This window comes from Pantherophis guttatus, chromosome 15, assembly GCF_059756535.1.
Source record: "Pantherophis guttatus breed Tessera chromosome 15, ASM5975653v1, whole genome shotgun sequence".
NCBI classification, from domain to species: Eukaryota; Metazoa; Chordata; class Lepidosauria; order Squamata; family Colubridae; genus Pantherophis; species Pantherophis guttatus.
Window position 1 is genome coordinate 2,782,877 of NC_142077.1, and position 14,009 is coordinate 2,796,885.

At 47.1% G+C, this 14,009-nt stretch overlaps 1 protein-coding gene across 5 annotated transcripts in view; it reads right to left on the bottom strand.

Annotated features, from left to right (window-relative positions):
• The window catches only part of PRDM16 (PR/SET domain 16), a 321,687-nt gene that overhangs the window by 283,942 nt on the left and 23,736 nt on the right, over window positions 1-14,009 (bottom strand). For 3 of the 5 annotated variants that reach the window (XM_087879282.1, XM_087879284.1, XM_087879281.1), the window contains exon 1: window positions 13,528-13,907. The exons of the other annotated variants lie outside the window; for them this stretch is intronic. In XM_087879282.1, the coding sequence (XP_087735408.1) occupies window positions 13,528-13,564 (37 nt within the window). In that variant the 5' untranslated portion in view covers window positions 13,565-13,907. Of the gene's footprint in view, window positions 1-13,527; window positions 13,908-14,009 lie in introns of those variants that run through there. 5 annotated transcript variants of the gene reach the window in all.

Sequence of the window (14,009 nt, forward strand, 5' to 3'; positions counted from 1 at the left end):
AATTCTAGAATATTGCTCGAAGTCCCACTCTATAAAGCCCTTAGTGAGGCCGCACCTAGAGTCCTGCATCCAGTTTTGGTCACCACACTATAAAAAAAGATGCGGAGACTCTAGAAAGAGTGCAGAGAAGAGTAACAAAGGGGAATGGAGGCTCAAAGATATGATCAACAGTTGCAGGAACTGAGCATGGCAACTCTAGTGAAGAGAAGGACCAGGGGAGACAGGAGAGCATCTTCCAATATTGGAGGGGCTGCCCCAGAGAGGAGGAAGGGGGTCAAGCTATTTTCCAAGGCCAGACAAGGAATCATGGATGGAAACTGACCAAGGAGAGATTCAACCTGGAAATAAGGAGGGATTTTCTGACAGTGAGAACAATCAATTGATGGAACAGAAGTTGCCTTCAGAAGTTGTGGGAGCTTCATCCCTGGAGAATTTCAAGAAGAGGCTGGACTGCCATCTGTCAGAAATGATCTAGTCCTCCTTCTTGGGTGGACTAGATGACCTACAAGGTCCCTTCCAACTCTGTTAATATCTGTTAAAAAATCCAATCTCGGGAAGAACCACACTTGTCCAAACTTCTCTCAACATCCCACCCTCTAAACCGGGAGAGGGGAGGGGGGGCCTGTCTCCAAATTTGGCAGCTTTAAAGACTTCTGGACTTCAACTCCCAGAATCCCAGAGAGAAAGAGAGAGAGAGATGAGAGAAAGAGAGATGAGAGAAAGAGAGATGAGAGAAAGAGAAAGTGAGAGAAATGAGAGAGAGAAAGAGAAAGAGATTAGAGAAAGAGAGATGAGAGAGAAAGAGAGATGAGAGAAAGAGAGATGAGAGAAAGTGAAAAATGAGAGAGAGAAAGAGAGAAAGAGATTAGAGAGAGAAAGAGAGATGAGAGAAAGAGAGATGAGAGAGAAAAGGAGAAAGAGAGAGAGATGAGAAAGTGAGAGAGAGATGAGAGCGAGAAAGAGAGAAAGAGAAAGAGAGATGAGAAAGAGAGATGAGAGAGAAAAAGAGAAAGAGAGAGATGAGAGAGAGAAAGAGAGAAAGAGAAAGAGATTAGAGAGAGAAAGAGAGATGAGAGAGAAAAAGAGAAAGAGAGAGATGAGAGAGAGAAAGTGAGAGAGAGATGAGTGAGAGAAAGAGAGAAAGAAAAAGAGATTAGAGAGAGAGAGAGAAAGAGAAAGAGATTAGAGAGAGAAAGAGAGAAAAAGAGAAAGAGAGAGAGATGTGAGAGAGAGAAAGAGAGAAAGAGAGAGAGATGAGAGAGGGAGGGAGAGGAAGGAAGAGGAAGGAAGAGAAAGGAGAGACGAGGAATAGTGAAGCCCAAGGGGGGACAAAGAGCTCTTTATGCCTTAAGTAAGGTGACCTCATTGGCATTTTCAGAAAAGGAAAGGGGTGTGTGTCATGGGGGGGGGGAAATACGTGCCCCCAAAGACTTTCTAACCTGAGGAGCGATTCGAGTCCTGCCCTTTTGCTTTCTTTGAGAAGAGCCCGGGGCCATCCGCCGGATTCTCATCCGAAAAAACGCTGCTTCGTAACAAGACGATTATGATTTCATAATTCAAAGCATTTTCAAACCTCCGTGTCTCTTCCCCAAATCCCCTCCGTGCTCCCCCCCCCCAGGCCACCATTCACCAGCTTGTGAGTAAGTAACGTAGCTGACAACTCTTGGCCTGTTTGAATTGGAAAAAGAAGGGGGGAAAAAAAGACACAGCACAGAAGAAAAGAGGCAGGAGGAGGGCAAAGGAAAAAAAGACTTTTGGGTACAGTCAGGTTTTACAATCCTCCCAGGGCACCACCAAAAGAAGACAGATAAGTAGTAAACCAACAAGGCTTCTGGGCATGTGCAAAAGATCTTTTAAAAGGGAAATAAGGGAAGAGTCTATATATATATATGGATGCAGAGAAGAATGAGAAACTATTGAATTGCGTAGCATATCAGAGGGATTAAGATCGAGGGAGTTTACTAATACCACTCTATAAAGCCCTTAGTAAGGCCACACCTAGAGTCCTGCATCCAGTTTTGGTCACCACATTATAACAAAAGAGGTTGAGACTCTAGAAAAAGTGCAGAGAAGAGCAACCAAGAGGATGAGGGGACTGGAGGCTCAAAGATACGACGAACGGTTGCAGGAACTGGGCCTGGCTAGTCTAGTGAAGAGAAGGACCAGGGGAGACAGGAGAGCATCTTCCAATATTTGCTCCAGAGAGGAGGGGGTCAAGCTATTTTCCAAAGCAAAAGGAAGGAAGGAAGGAGGGACGGAGGGAGGGAGGGAGGGAGGGAAGGAAGGAAGGAAGGAAGGAAGGAAGGAAGGAAGGAAGGAAGGAAGGAAGGAAAGAAAGAAAAAAGGAAAGAGGAAGGAAGGTGGAAGGGAGGGAAAGAAAGAAAGAAAGACAGACAGAAAAAGAAAGAAAGAAAGAAAAGAAAAGAAAGACAGACAGACAGACAGATAGACAGACATCTGAATGAACCATAGATGGACAGAAGACATGGCTACTCTAGTGAAGAGAAGGACCAGGGGAGACAGGAGAGCATCTTCCAATATTTATGGGGCTGCCCCAGAGAGGAGGAAGGGGGTCAAGCTATTTTCCAAATCAAAAGAAAGGAAGGAAGGAAGGAAGGAGGGAGGGAGAGAGGGAGGGAGGGAAGGAAGGAAAGAAGGAAGGAAGGAAGGAAGGAAGGAAGGAAGGAAGGAAGGAAAGAAAGAAAAAAGGAAAGAGGAAGGAAGGTGGAAGGGAGGGAAAGAAAGAAAGAAAGACAGACAGAAAAAGAAAGAAAGAAAGAAAGAAAGAAAGAAAGAAAGAAAGAAAGAAAGAAAGAAAGAAAGACAGATAGACAGACATCTGAATGAACCATAGATGGACAGAAGACATGGCTACTCTAGTGAAGAGAAGGACCAGGGGAGACAGGAGAGCATCTTCCAATATTTATGGGGCTGCCCCAGAGAGGAGGAAGGGGGTCAAGCTATTTTCCAAGGCCAGACAAGGAATAATGGATGGAAACTAACCAAGGAGAGATTCAACCTGGAAATAAGGAGGAATTTTCCGACGGTGAGAACAATCAACCGATGGAACAGAAGTTGCCTTTGGAAGTTGTAGGAGCTTCATCCCTGGAGGCTTTCAAGAAGAGACTGGACTGCCATCTCTCAGAAATGGTGTAGGCAGGTCTCCTGCTTGGGCTGGGGGTTAGACTAAATGACCTACAAGGTCCCTTCCGACTCTTGTTAATATTAATGGGCAGAACTACACCGATATTTCCCTGTTATAAATATTAGTCGTAGGGAATTGATCTTGGTCACTGGCATGCCGAAAGTCCAAGGCAAAGATAATATCCAAGCCGTTTCCTTAAATATGTCAGCGGACCACTGAATACACGGTAGGATGGACGAGATCCCAACGCGACCTCTTGTTAAGGAAAAAAAAAAGGGAAACTGGGAAGAAATATAAGGAAACAGCAATAAAAGATGAACAATAAAAGGCCAAACTCAATCACAGCGACAGCAACCAACAGTGAAAGGCAGTGAAATAACTTCTGCCTTTTAGGATTGATTACACTTGGTCCTCGACTTAACAACAGTTCGTTTAGTGACGGTTCAAAGTCACAATGGCACTAGAAAAAAAAAAGGGACTTAGGAATGTTTTTCACACTTATGACCGTGGCAGCCTCCCCAGAGTCATGCAATCAAAATTCACACCGGCTCGTATTTATGACGGTCGCAGTGTCCCCCATGGGGTTACGTGCTCCCCCTTTTGCGACCTTCCAACAAGCAAAGTCGACGGGGAAGCCAGGTTTCGCTTAACAACCGGGTGACTCGCTTAACAACTGTGGCAAGAAAGGTCGTAAAGCAGGACAAAGGTCACTGAACCACTGTCTCGCTTAGGAACAGAAATTCTGGGGCTCAATTGTGGTCGTAAATCGAGGATTATCTGTATCAACAGGAAAGGACACAGCACTTAAGAAATACGCCCTTAAGTCGAGAGGCCATGAAATCTTCAAAAAGATATCCAGATGCCGGAATACCTCTACGGCAGCGGTGGGTTTCACATTTTGTTGCTACCGTGCAGCACATGCGCGCACCTTCCGTGTATGTTCCCGGCCTTCCGTGCACATGTGCTCGTGTGCATCTCTTCCTTGCGTGCACCCGGCCTCAAATCCGTGCCTAAATAGGACGGCATAGAGACGGGCAAGAGGGACAGGCCCACCTGTGATCTCCGCTAGCGGTTCTCCCGAACCGGTACGAACCGGCTGGATACCACCTCTGCTCTATGGCTACAAAAATCAGATTCCTGGCAAGCCATGGTTTATCTCTGTGACACCTTGTGGAAGTGAAAGTTGGGTTCTCAAGGAACAGGGTCGAAAGATTAGGGAACATATCTGAGCGGGGGCGTCGAAGAAGACGACTTTTGGGAATTACCGCGGAAAACAAAGAATTGGAGTACAGAGTTAACTCGAGCCAGAGTTCTCCTTAGAGAACGGGTGCAAAATCACCAGCTCTAAACTATTATTTGAACGCATTATTCAAATAACCCGGCTCGCTTGAACGTTTTAATTTAATAATTTGTTCAAATCTAGGCATCGCTCCATTCCAACCTGACACAATAGGCGTAATAAGATTCGACAGAACACACAACACGGTTAAGTATAATAATGATTTTTTGGGGGGAAAGAATAAAGAGCGAGAGAAAGAACGAACGAACTTGGAAGGTTCCAAGATTTGTGGTTTAGGAAAGTTGAGCTACAGGTAGTCCTTGATTTACAGTCGTGGCCCAAATTGTGGAAACCTTTTGGGGAAAGCGTATTTTTGAGGTTTGATGGCTAATAAAACTTCGGGGAGTTTCAAAATAATCTAAAGGTTACCCAACGAAGGATTCACTGACATGGGGATCGTTTTTGTATCTCTCGTTTTTTCTACGTGTTTCCTTTTTCTTCTTTATACTGTAACTGCTCTTCTAATAGCAAATCCTTCCTAAATGTTATTGCATTCCATTCTTGATTAAATTATCTTTCCGTTGATATATAATATTATGGTACTACTCAAAAAAAATAAAATAAAAGTGGTGTTATTAGCTAGTTTTAGAAAATACACTTTTCCCAAACAGATTTCCACAATTTTGGCCACTACTGTGCAACAGTTCATTGAGTGACCGCAGCACGGGGAAAAAAAGGGAGTTGTGACTGTTATTTTGGCAACACAATCATTGCCACTTTCTTACAGCCATGTGATCAAAATTCGGCCACGTGGCAAGCGGCTCATATTTATGACGGGTGCAGCGTCCCGGGGTCGGAGGGTGGGGGCGTGTCACACAATCCCCTTTTGGCAACCAAAGTCAACGGGGGAAGCCGGATTCACTTCACAACCTTGTTAATAACGGCAGCAATTCACTTAACAACGGTGGCGAGAAAGGTCGTAAAAGGAGGAAAAACAAATTTAAGGAGCGTCTCTCGTTTAGCCGTGGAAAGGTCCGTCTCCGGTTTGTTAGATTTGAGAGTAGTTTGCCTTTTCTATTAAAATTAAGTCGTCAGTCATCTCGGAGGCTCCTAAATGCTGCTCTCTTAATTGTCATGGATAGGAGACCACCTGGAAATCCCACAGTTAGGAAAAACTGCTTTTTTTTTGTTTTTGTGTCCCAGGTATGAACTCAGTTACAGGAGCAGGTTGGGGGACAGGACGTCATGGTGGAGAAAAATCAGATAACAGAGTAACAGACCTGGAAGGGACCTTGTAGGTCATCTAGTCCAACCCCTCCTTCCCGCTGCCGCCCAATCTGTGGTCAAACAGCTCAGTGGTGGCACCTAATTGGTCAATCAATCAATCATGCAAATTAGTAACAATGGGGGTCTTTCTGTTTTAAGGCAGAGTGGCTGTTTTGACCCATTTTCCAGGCCTGCTCTGGAACTCAGTGCCAGGCCACAGATTGACTCTTTCCCACCCACACGGGATGGATCCGGGCTGTTCACAAACCTACATTACGATAACAAGCAATGTTGGATTAAACCTTGTAAATTTTGTTTGTGGCTTGCTTTGGGGTGGTGGGGGTGGGGAAAAGACCCACCCTAATTTCAGGCTTGTGTTTTTATTTTTATTTATTTTTATTTTATTAGTTCGATTTATATGCCGCCCTTCTCCGGAGACTCAGGGCGGCTTACAATGCGTTAAGCAATAGCCTTCATACTTTTCTATATACCTGCTTAGTAGGGCTTTTTGAGCCCCCCTGAGCGGTGTTCTATTTTATACAAAGTCAGTTTATTGCCCCCACAAACTGGGTCCTCATTTTACCTATTTAGAAAGGATGGAAGGCTGAGTCAACCTTGAGCCTGGTGAGATTTGAACTCGCAGTAATTGCAAGCAGCTGGCAGCTAAGTGCTTCCTTTAACAGTAGTTTAGTCCGCTGCGCCACCAAGGCATTTTGGGGTGTTTAGCTCAGAAACTAAAAAAAAAAAATTGGCCACAAGAGCCCTGGAGGAAATCTTTAAATCCAGCTTTTTTTTTTTCTTTTTAAGCTCCTTGGGGGGGGGGTCTTTCAAAGTGGCCTGTCTCAGAAATAAGAGGCTGGGGGCAACCTATTGATGGAAGCAGACCTTCAGGTCGCTCAGAAACAAACACCCCCCACCCTCTTTTATATCCTTTTGGCCAAGATCTTAGTGGGAGAAACTACTAAGCCATGGTTACTTTTCAGAAAACAGATGTAGACATCTGCTCAGGTTGATTCAGCATCCTCGATGAGGACTGGAGACTTGACGTGACAAAGGGGGGGTTTGGGGGCAGGCAGGTCATACCTCCTAGTAGCAGGCAAGCAGAGACAAGCTAACTAAACTAGGGACAAAGCGTGGTCACACAAACGGGCTCCCCGAGCCGGGAGTGCAAAAGCAACGTGGGAAAGTAGGAACGCACCCGTGGGGGTGTTTCCCACCTCCCTTTTTCTCGGGGTGGGTGGGTGGGTGGGCACGGACCCATTGCCGGCGAGGAAACGGAGTCTTCCTTCGCTCTTTTGCTGAACCAGATCGCCCGGAGGGGGGGGAGAGCGTCGAATGGGGTGCCTGGAATGGTTGGGAGATAGAAAGGAGACCACTGGGAGATCCGTATACAGTGGCGTCTACCGGAGCCGAGAGCTCACACGCAGAACAGAGGGGAGCTCATCAAAAAAAAAAAAAAAGGAGAAACGGGGTCGATTCGGAACGACGGTTGAACGAAGGAGGGCCCTCTTGGCATTTTTATTTTCTCCCTCTCTCGATATATGTGTCTCTGGAACTCTAGATCAACTATTCAGAAAATGTATATAGAGTTCACGCCCGCGCACACGCACACTTCTCTTCTTTGTTTTTTGTTTTGTATATTTCTTTTTTAGCTGGGCTGTTGCACTTTGGCGAGGGAGGGAGGGAGGGACGGAGGAAGGAAGGAAGGAAGGAAGGAAGGAAGGAAGGAAGGAAGGAAGGAAAAAGAGAGAAAAAAGAAGATAAAAGAGAGGGAGGGGGAAGGAAGGAAGGAATCAAGGAAAGTAAGAAAAAGAGAGAAAGAAAGAAAAGATAAAAGGGAGGGAGGGAGGAAGGAGGGAAGGAAGGAAGGAAGGAAGGAAAGAAGGAAAAAGAGAGAAAAAAGAAGATAAAAGAGAGGGAGGGGGAAGGAAGGAAGGAATCAAGGAAAGTAAGAAAAAGAGAGAAAGAAAGAAAAGATAAAAGGGAGGGAGGGAGGGAGGGAGGGAGGGAGGGAGGAAGGAAGGAAGGAAGGAAGGAAGGAAGGAAGAAAGGGCAGAGGTAGTTCAATAGATATTAAAATAATCCAGCCACCGGTTGAAGAAAGGTAAAACTGGGTTAGCTGTTTTTCTAAAGTGGGGGAGGGAGGGAGGGAGGGAAGGAGGGAAGAAGGAAAGAGAAACAGGGGAAGGAGGGAGGAAGAAGGGAGGGAGGGAAGGAAGGAAGGAAGCAAGCAAGCAAAGAGAAACAGGGGAGGAGGGAGGGAGGGAGGAGGGAGAAACAAGAGAGAGAGGGAGGAAGAAGGGAGGGAGGGAGGGAGGGAAGGAAGGAAGGAAGGAAGGGAGGGAGGGAGGGAGGGAGGGAGGGAGGAAGTCCGTGTAAAGGTCACCAAATCAGTCTCAACTTTTTGGCCTCTCCCCAAACCTTTCAGCGGAAGCCAAGTGAAAATAAATGAGGCAGTACAGCTCTGCTCATCTTCATCATCGGGAATTAGCAGGCGGGTGCTGAGGTTATGTCCCTTCTGGGCCACTCCAAATATTCTCAGATCCCTTTTTTTAAAAAAACCACCACCACCAAATCCACATTTCTTTTTTTCTTCTTCTCTCTATCTCTCTCTCTCATCTCTCTCTTCTCTCTTTTTCTCTTCTCTCTTTTTCTCTCTTTCTCTTCTCTCTTTTTCTCTCTCTCTTTCTCTTTCTCTCATCTCTTTCTCTCTCTCTCTCTCTCTCTCTCTCTCTCTTTCCCTCCCGGTCCGGATCAACGCCAGACGGCCGCACTCGAGGAAAAAAAGCCAGAGGCTCAGATGTGGAAAGTCGCCTCTTCCGACCCCGGAGCTCCGCGGCCTTGGCTTCCTCCAAGCAGCCGGCTCATTTCTCCACTCGAGAAATCCCGTCCTTCCCTCTTTTTTTCTTTTCAATTGGGGGGGGGAAGCCTGTCTTAAGTGGGCTGGGGGGGGTGGAAGAGAGCGCAACCCCCCTTGAGTTAAGAGGAAGGCGAAGCAAGCGGAGTTTCGAATCGGAACTCCAGCCTTTCGCCCACCACCACCAGCAAGGAAAAAAGGGGTTAATCGTATTAATATTAATAAAATCGGGGTGGACGTCCAGCAAGGGGAGAGGGGGGCGTCGGGTCTAAAGCTCTGCTGGCCCCCTCCCGCCTTTACCCCGGGATTTTTTTTATTATTATTTATTTCGAAACGATAACCTTACTTTTCCCTCCGCTGCTAAGTAGATACGCGGATATACCCCCTGATTAAAAATCATTTTAAAAAAGAAGAAGAATATAAATTAAGCTATAAGCGCGTGTGGACGAAGCAAGGAGGGTGTTCTTTTTAAAATAAAAATAAAAATAAAATATAGTCAAAGAGAATCAGGTTCGGGGAGGGAATTTTATAACTAGCCCCCACCCCCCACTTTAAATCAGGCATTTAAGGACACCGGGCGAAGGCGATTTCAGGCCCGCTTTGGAGAATCCGATCGACTCACCGGAGGGTCGATTTCCTCCGTTTCTCCCCTAACCCCGTAACACCCCCCACCCCCCACCCACCCCGTGAAGGAGGTCCTTGAGATCCGGAAACTTGGACTACCGTCGTTTTTTGTGGTTTTAGTTTTAATCCTTAAAAAGGATTTTTTCAAAAGACCCCTTTCCACCTTCTGAAAAGGTTGAGTCTGGGGTCTCTATCAAAGGCAGGGATCTCTCCAGCGGGAAACCGGGCAAAGGCAGACCTGGGGGCGGGGGGTGGGTAAAAAAAGAGCCCACGGCCGGTTTCTCCGTCTGACTTCAAGACCTTTTTACTCGCTTATTATTAAGAAAAGAGTGGGGAGGGGAAGGACGTGTTGCGTGTTAGACACACTCGCGCACAATATGTGTAATATGCAGTCTTTTCTCCCACTTTCCCCAAATAGGCCTCTAAAATTGGGGGAGGGGGGGAGAAAATTGAGAAGGAAGGAAAGCAAAGATCCAAATTTTATCAACGCTGCCCGATTTGGGGATAATTTCACGACGTAAGTCGCCTCCCCCCCCCCACTTTCCCCGAAATTGACAAATCCTAACTAGGCGCCATTAGGTGCAAGACTCCCCCCCCCTTTTTTTCTGCCTGGGAAGAGGGGGGAGTTAAGAAAGTAGATTTCCGAAATGTGATGAGCACCTGCCTAAATCCTTAATCGACCAGTTTTGTTTTTTTCCCAGAATGAGGGAAGTTTTGTGTTGGGGTTTAAATGCTTCAACGGAAGAAACAACAAAATAATAATAATAATTAGGAGCCTTGGCTGGGGTGTGGGGGGGACCCCAGCTTGAAACAGCAAATCGCCAGAGCCGTTTCATCCTCGTGAAAACAATTTTATTATTTGAGACGTTGATTTATCTCGGCGTTGTACAATCCACGCGCGGCGGGGTTAAGACAAACCTGTTCGCCTTGGAGTGACCAGCAGTGGCAGCTGGAGAGGAAGAGGCGAAAACGGTGAGGGTTTTTTTGGGGGGGCCTGTGGAAACTGTCGGGACAAGCAGGCGAACGTGGGAGGAGAGGAAGGGAAGGAAGGAAAGGGAAGGAAGGAAGGAAACATGAATGAGGAAGGAAAAAATGGAAAATGAAGGAGAGGAAGGAAGGAAACTTGAATAAGAAGGAAGAAAAAGGAATGGAAAATGAAGGAGAGGAAGGAAGGAAGGAAGGAAACATGAATGAGAAGGAAGAAAAAAGAATGGAAAATGAAGGAGAGGAAGGAAGGAAGGAAACATGAATGAGAAGGAAGAAAAAAGAATGGAAAATGAAGGAAAGGAAGGAAGGAAGGAAACGAATGAGAAGGAAGAAAAAGGAATGGAAAATGAAGGAGAGGAAGGAAGGAAACATGAATGAGAAAGGAAAAAAGAATGGAAAATGAAGGAGAGGAAGGAAGGAAACATGAATGAGAAGGAAGAAAAAAGAATGGAAAATGAAGGAGAGGAAGGAAGGAAGGAAATATGAACGAGAAAGGAAAAAAGAATGGAAAATGAAGGAGAGGAAGGAAGGAAGGAAGGAAACATGAATGAGAAGGAAGAAAAAAGAATGGAAAATGAAGGAGAGGAAGGAAGGAAGGAAATTTAAAAAGTATGTGTTTAAAATTGTGTGGGAAAGGAGAGAAGGAGGGAGGGAAGGAAAAATGAAAGGGGAAAGGGAGGGAGGAGGGAAGGAAGGAAAAATGAAATAGGAAGAAGGTAGGGAAGAAAGAAAGAAAGAAAGAAAGAAGAGAGGCAAATAATTAAACGAGGGAGGGGAGAAAGAATGGGTTGATAAGTTTTGCCCCTTCCTTAAGCGAACGGCGAAAAGGGCGACTCATCTTTCAAACTTGGAAGGTTCCTGCAGACACGAATCCACTTTCATTCTTTTCCCGCGGATTAAATCCGATCTGCAAAACTGCTGGTTTCACTCGTTCGCAGCGGGAGGACAGGAGAACCCGTGTCACAGGCAAGCGAGGGAGGTGGGGAGGGGGCAGGGAAGGCGATAGAGACCCTCGGCCTGGGGGAGGACGGAGCCAAACGCTTGCCATTCCCTTGACCTTGAACCGGAGAAAAACGCCGATTTAACTTAAGGCTCATGAACCACAAAAAAAAGAGAGAGAGAGAGAGAGAGATCCACACTGGCGACGAGAAAAACTTCGCCTCTTTCCAATTTTAAGAGGAGGGGGAAAGGGTGTTTTTTTTTTTTTTTTGCAATGATCGAAACCTCGGCAGGACGATCAAGTCTACCTCCAGCCAGCCAAGGGGGAGGGGGAATTAAAATTAAAATTAAGCGTTCTGCAAAAGAATTGCAGAAAGAATGGGGAAAGGAAGAATCGCAGCCGAAAGGAGAGCTTGTTAGAGGCCATAGAAGTCGTGGGGCGCGAGTGGGGTGGGGTGGAGGGGACCAGGAACCGCCGCTGGGGAGAAACCTCTCATTTCCCCCCCCCCGTGGCAAAACCCCTCTGCGTGGGAAGGGACCCCCCCTCCTAAATCAACCCAAGCGCCCGCCGCATTTAAAAGGCCCCAAAATCGCCGCCGATCGATTTCCGAGCAACTTCAAAACAAAATACATTATTTTATTTTTATTTTTTTCCTGCTCCGAAATCTTTGCGCTTTAGAGATTTCCTCTTAAATCTAAGGCAGCCAAAAAGCCGACGTCCCATTAAAAAAAACTCCAAAAAGCCAAAAGGCCCAACAACCGCGGGAGCATTACTGTGTGTTTTTTTTTTTAATCAAATCAAATAAAGTAAAATAAAAATACAGCACGCCAAACACACACACACCCAACCCACAGTCCGCTACGGCCACAAGTCCTGTGAACTCGGGCGCCAGAAACTTTTCAAGTAAAAGGAAGCGAGTTGCAGCTACTTCGGGAGGCGAGCAAAGTCCTCGCTTCTTTTGGTCAGAAAGTGAGGGGGTGTTGAAGAAGAAGAAGGGGAGGGGGGAATAAACCGTCACTGACAGTCGGAAGACTCCGAAATCTCAACCACCCGCTCTTCTGCCTTGCCCAGTTTCCTTTAAAAATAAAAATAATTACCAGTTCGCATTTCATTAGCCGCCGATTCCTCTTCCCCCAGCCGCGTATTCCAACGTAACACACACAAACTCACACATCCGCGCCCGAATAACTCGGTATACAAACACCCCCTTCCCACGAGAGATTTTTCCTTCCTCTTCTCCATCCCCCCCATTTCAATTTTTCTCACTCAGCCTCCCTCCCCCACCCTAATAATAATAATAATAATAATAATAATAATAATAATAATAATAATAATGAATGAATGAATGAACTTGGAACGAAGGACGTCAAAAGTTGCCCAGGAAAAATTCACGGCGAATTAAAAAAAGAAAAGAAGAAACAGAAAGAAAAAAACTTTTCCCTGTTTTTTTTTTTTGCTCGCACCCCCCCTCCTCCTCCTCGCAGCTAAGAACCCCAAGTGAAGGGGGGGCTGCCCCGTTCTTTTTTTTTGCATATTGCCAGTCTTGCGCCCCCACCCCACTTTTGCCCGCCCGCCTTGGGAGGCCTGCAGGGTTTTCCTTTCTCTCCCGCGGGCCCCCCACCCCCGGAAAAAAAAATAAAAATAAAATAAAAATAAAACCACACTCAGGCACTTCGAGCCCCCCACCCCCACCCCCACCCCTCGCGTCTCCTTCTCTCTCTCTCTCTCTCTCCGCCAACTTCCAGCGAGCAACCAAGCCAACCGCGAATCTCTAGCGCCCACTATTCAAAGAACGGGGAATTAAAAAAAAACACACACAAAAAAAACTTTTGCATTACACACAAATACACACACACACACACAACCGCCAGAACTTGGAAAGAAGTCGGAGAAAGGGAGGAGAAGGAGGAGTTGCGAAGGTTCAACTTTGACTTAAACTTCCCCCCCCCTCTTCTTTTCTCTTTCTCAACACTTTCCTCCCACTCCCAACAATCTCACCCCCCCACCCAGCCTCTCTTGGTGGGGGTGGGGGTGTAAAGGGGGGAGCCCGGTTTTTGACGCAAAAGGGAGGGGGGGACCACCACCACCACCCCGCGCGCACGATCCCGCACGGGGATGCGGAACAGGGGAAGGAAGCCGAAACGAAACGAAAGGGGGGGAAAAAAAAAAACTTCCGTGGGTTCGCTCCAGATGCGCGGCTGCGGGGACGCGAACTCGAAGCGGCGCAGTTTGTTGGGAGAGAAACCACGCAGCCCACCTTCCCCACGCCCACCCCCCACCCCACCCCCGTGCTCTGGTCCCCGGAGAGCCGAGCCCAGGTTCCCCCCCTCCCCTTTTTCTTCCTCTTCCTCCTCCTCTTCCTCTTCTCCCACACACACACACACACACACACACACACGGGGGGGGCAGGGGGGGAAAGGGAGACCTACTTTTCGGCAGTTTCCTGGCCCGCGCCTTGGATCGCATCTTGCCGGCGCGCTGGAGCCTTTCTCGAACTCGCAGCTCTTCTGCAGCGCGATCATCCTCGCCCCAACATTGTCAGTTTCGGACACCTTCGCACATGCGCAGAAAGCCTTCACCATCTGACACCCCGCTCCGGGGCCAAAAGGGAAGGGGGGAAAGAAGAAGGAAGGAAGGAAGGAAAGAAGGAAGGAAAGGAGGAGAGAGAGAGAGAGAGAGAGAAAGGAAGAAGCCAGCAACCGACCAGGCGAATTCAAAGTTCATCAAAAGGATTCATCAAAGCTGGAGGGGGAAAAAAAAGAGAGAAAGAGAAAGAGAGAGAGAGGGAGGTGGATTTTTCCCTCTCCCCTCGCCCGTCCTCCTATCCTCTTCCTCCTGATCGCTGATCTCCCCCCCCACCCCACCCCCGTTTTCTTCCCCCGGATCTGCCCCTTTAAGAAAACCCTCCCAC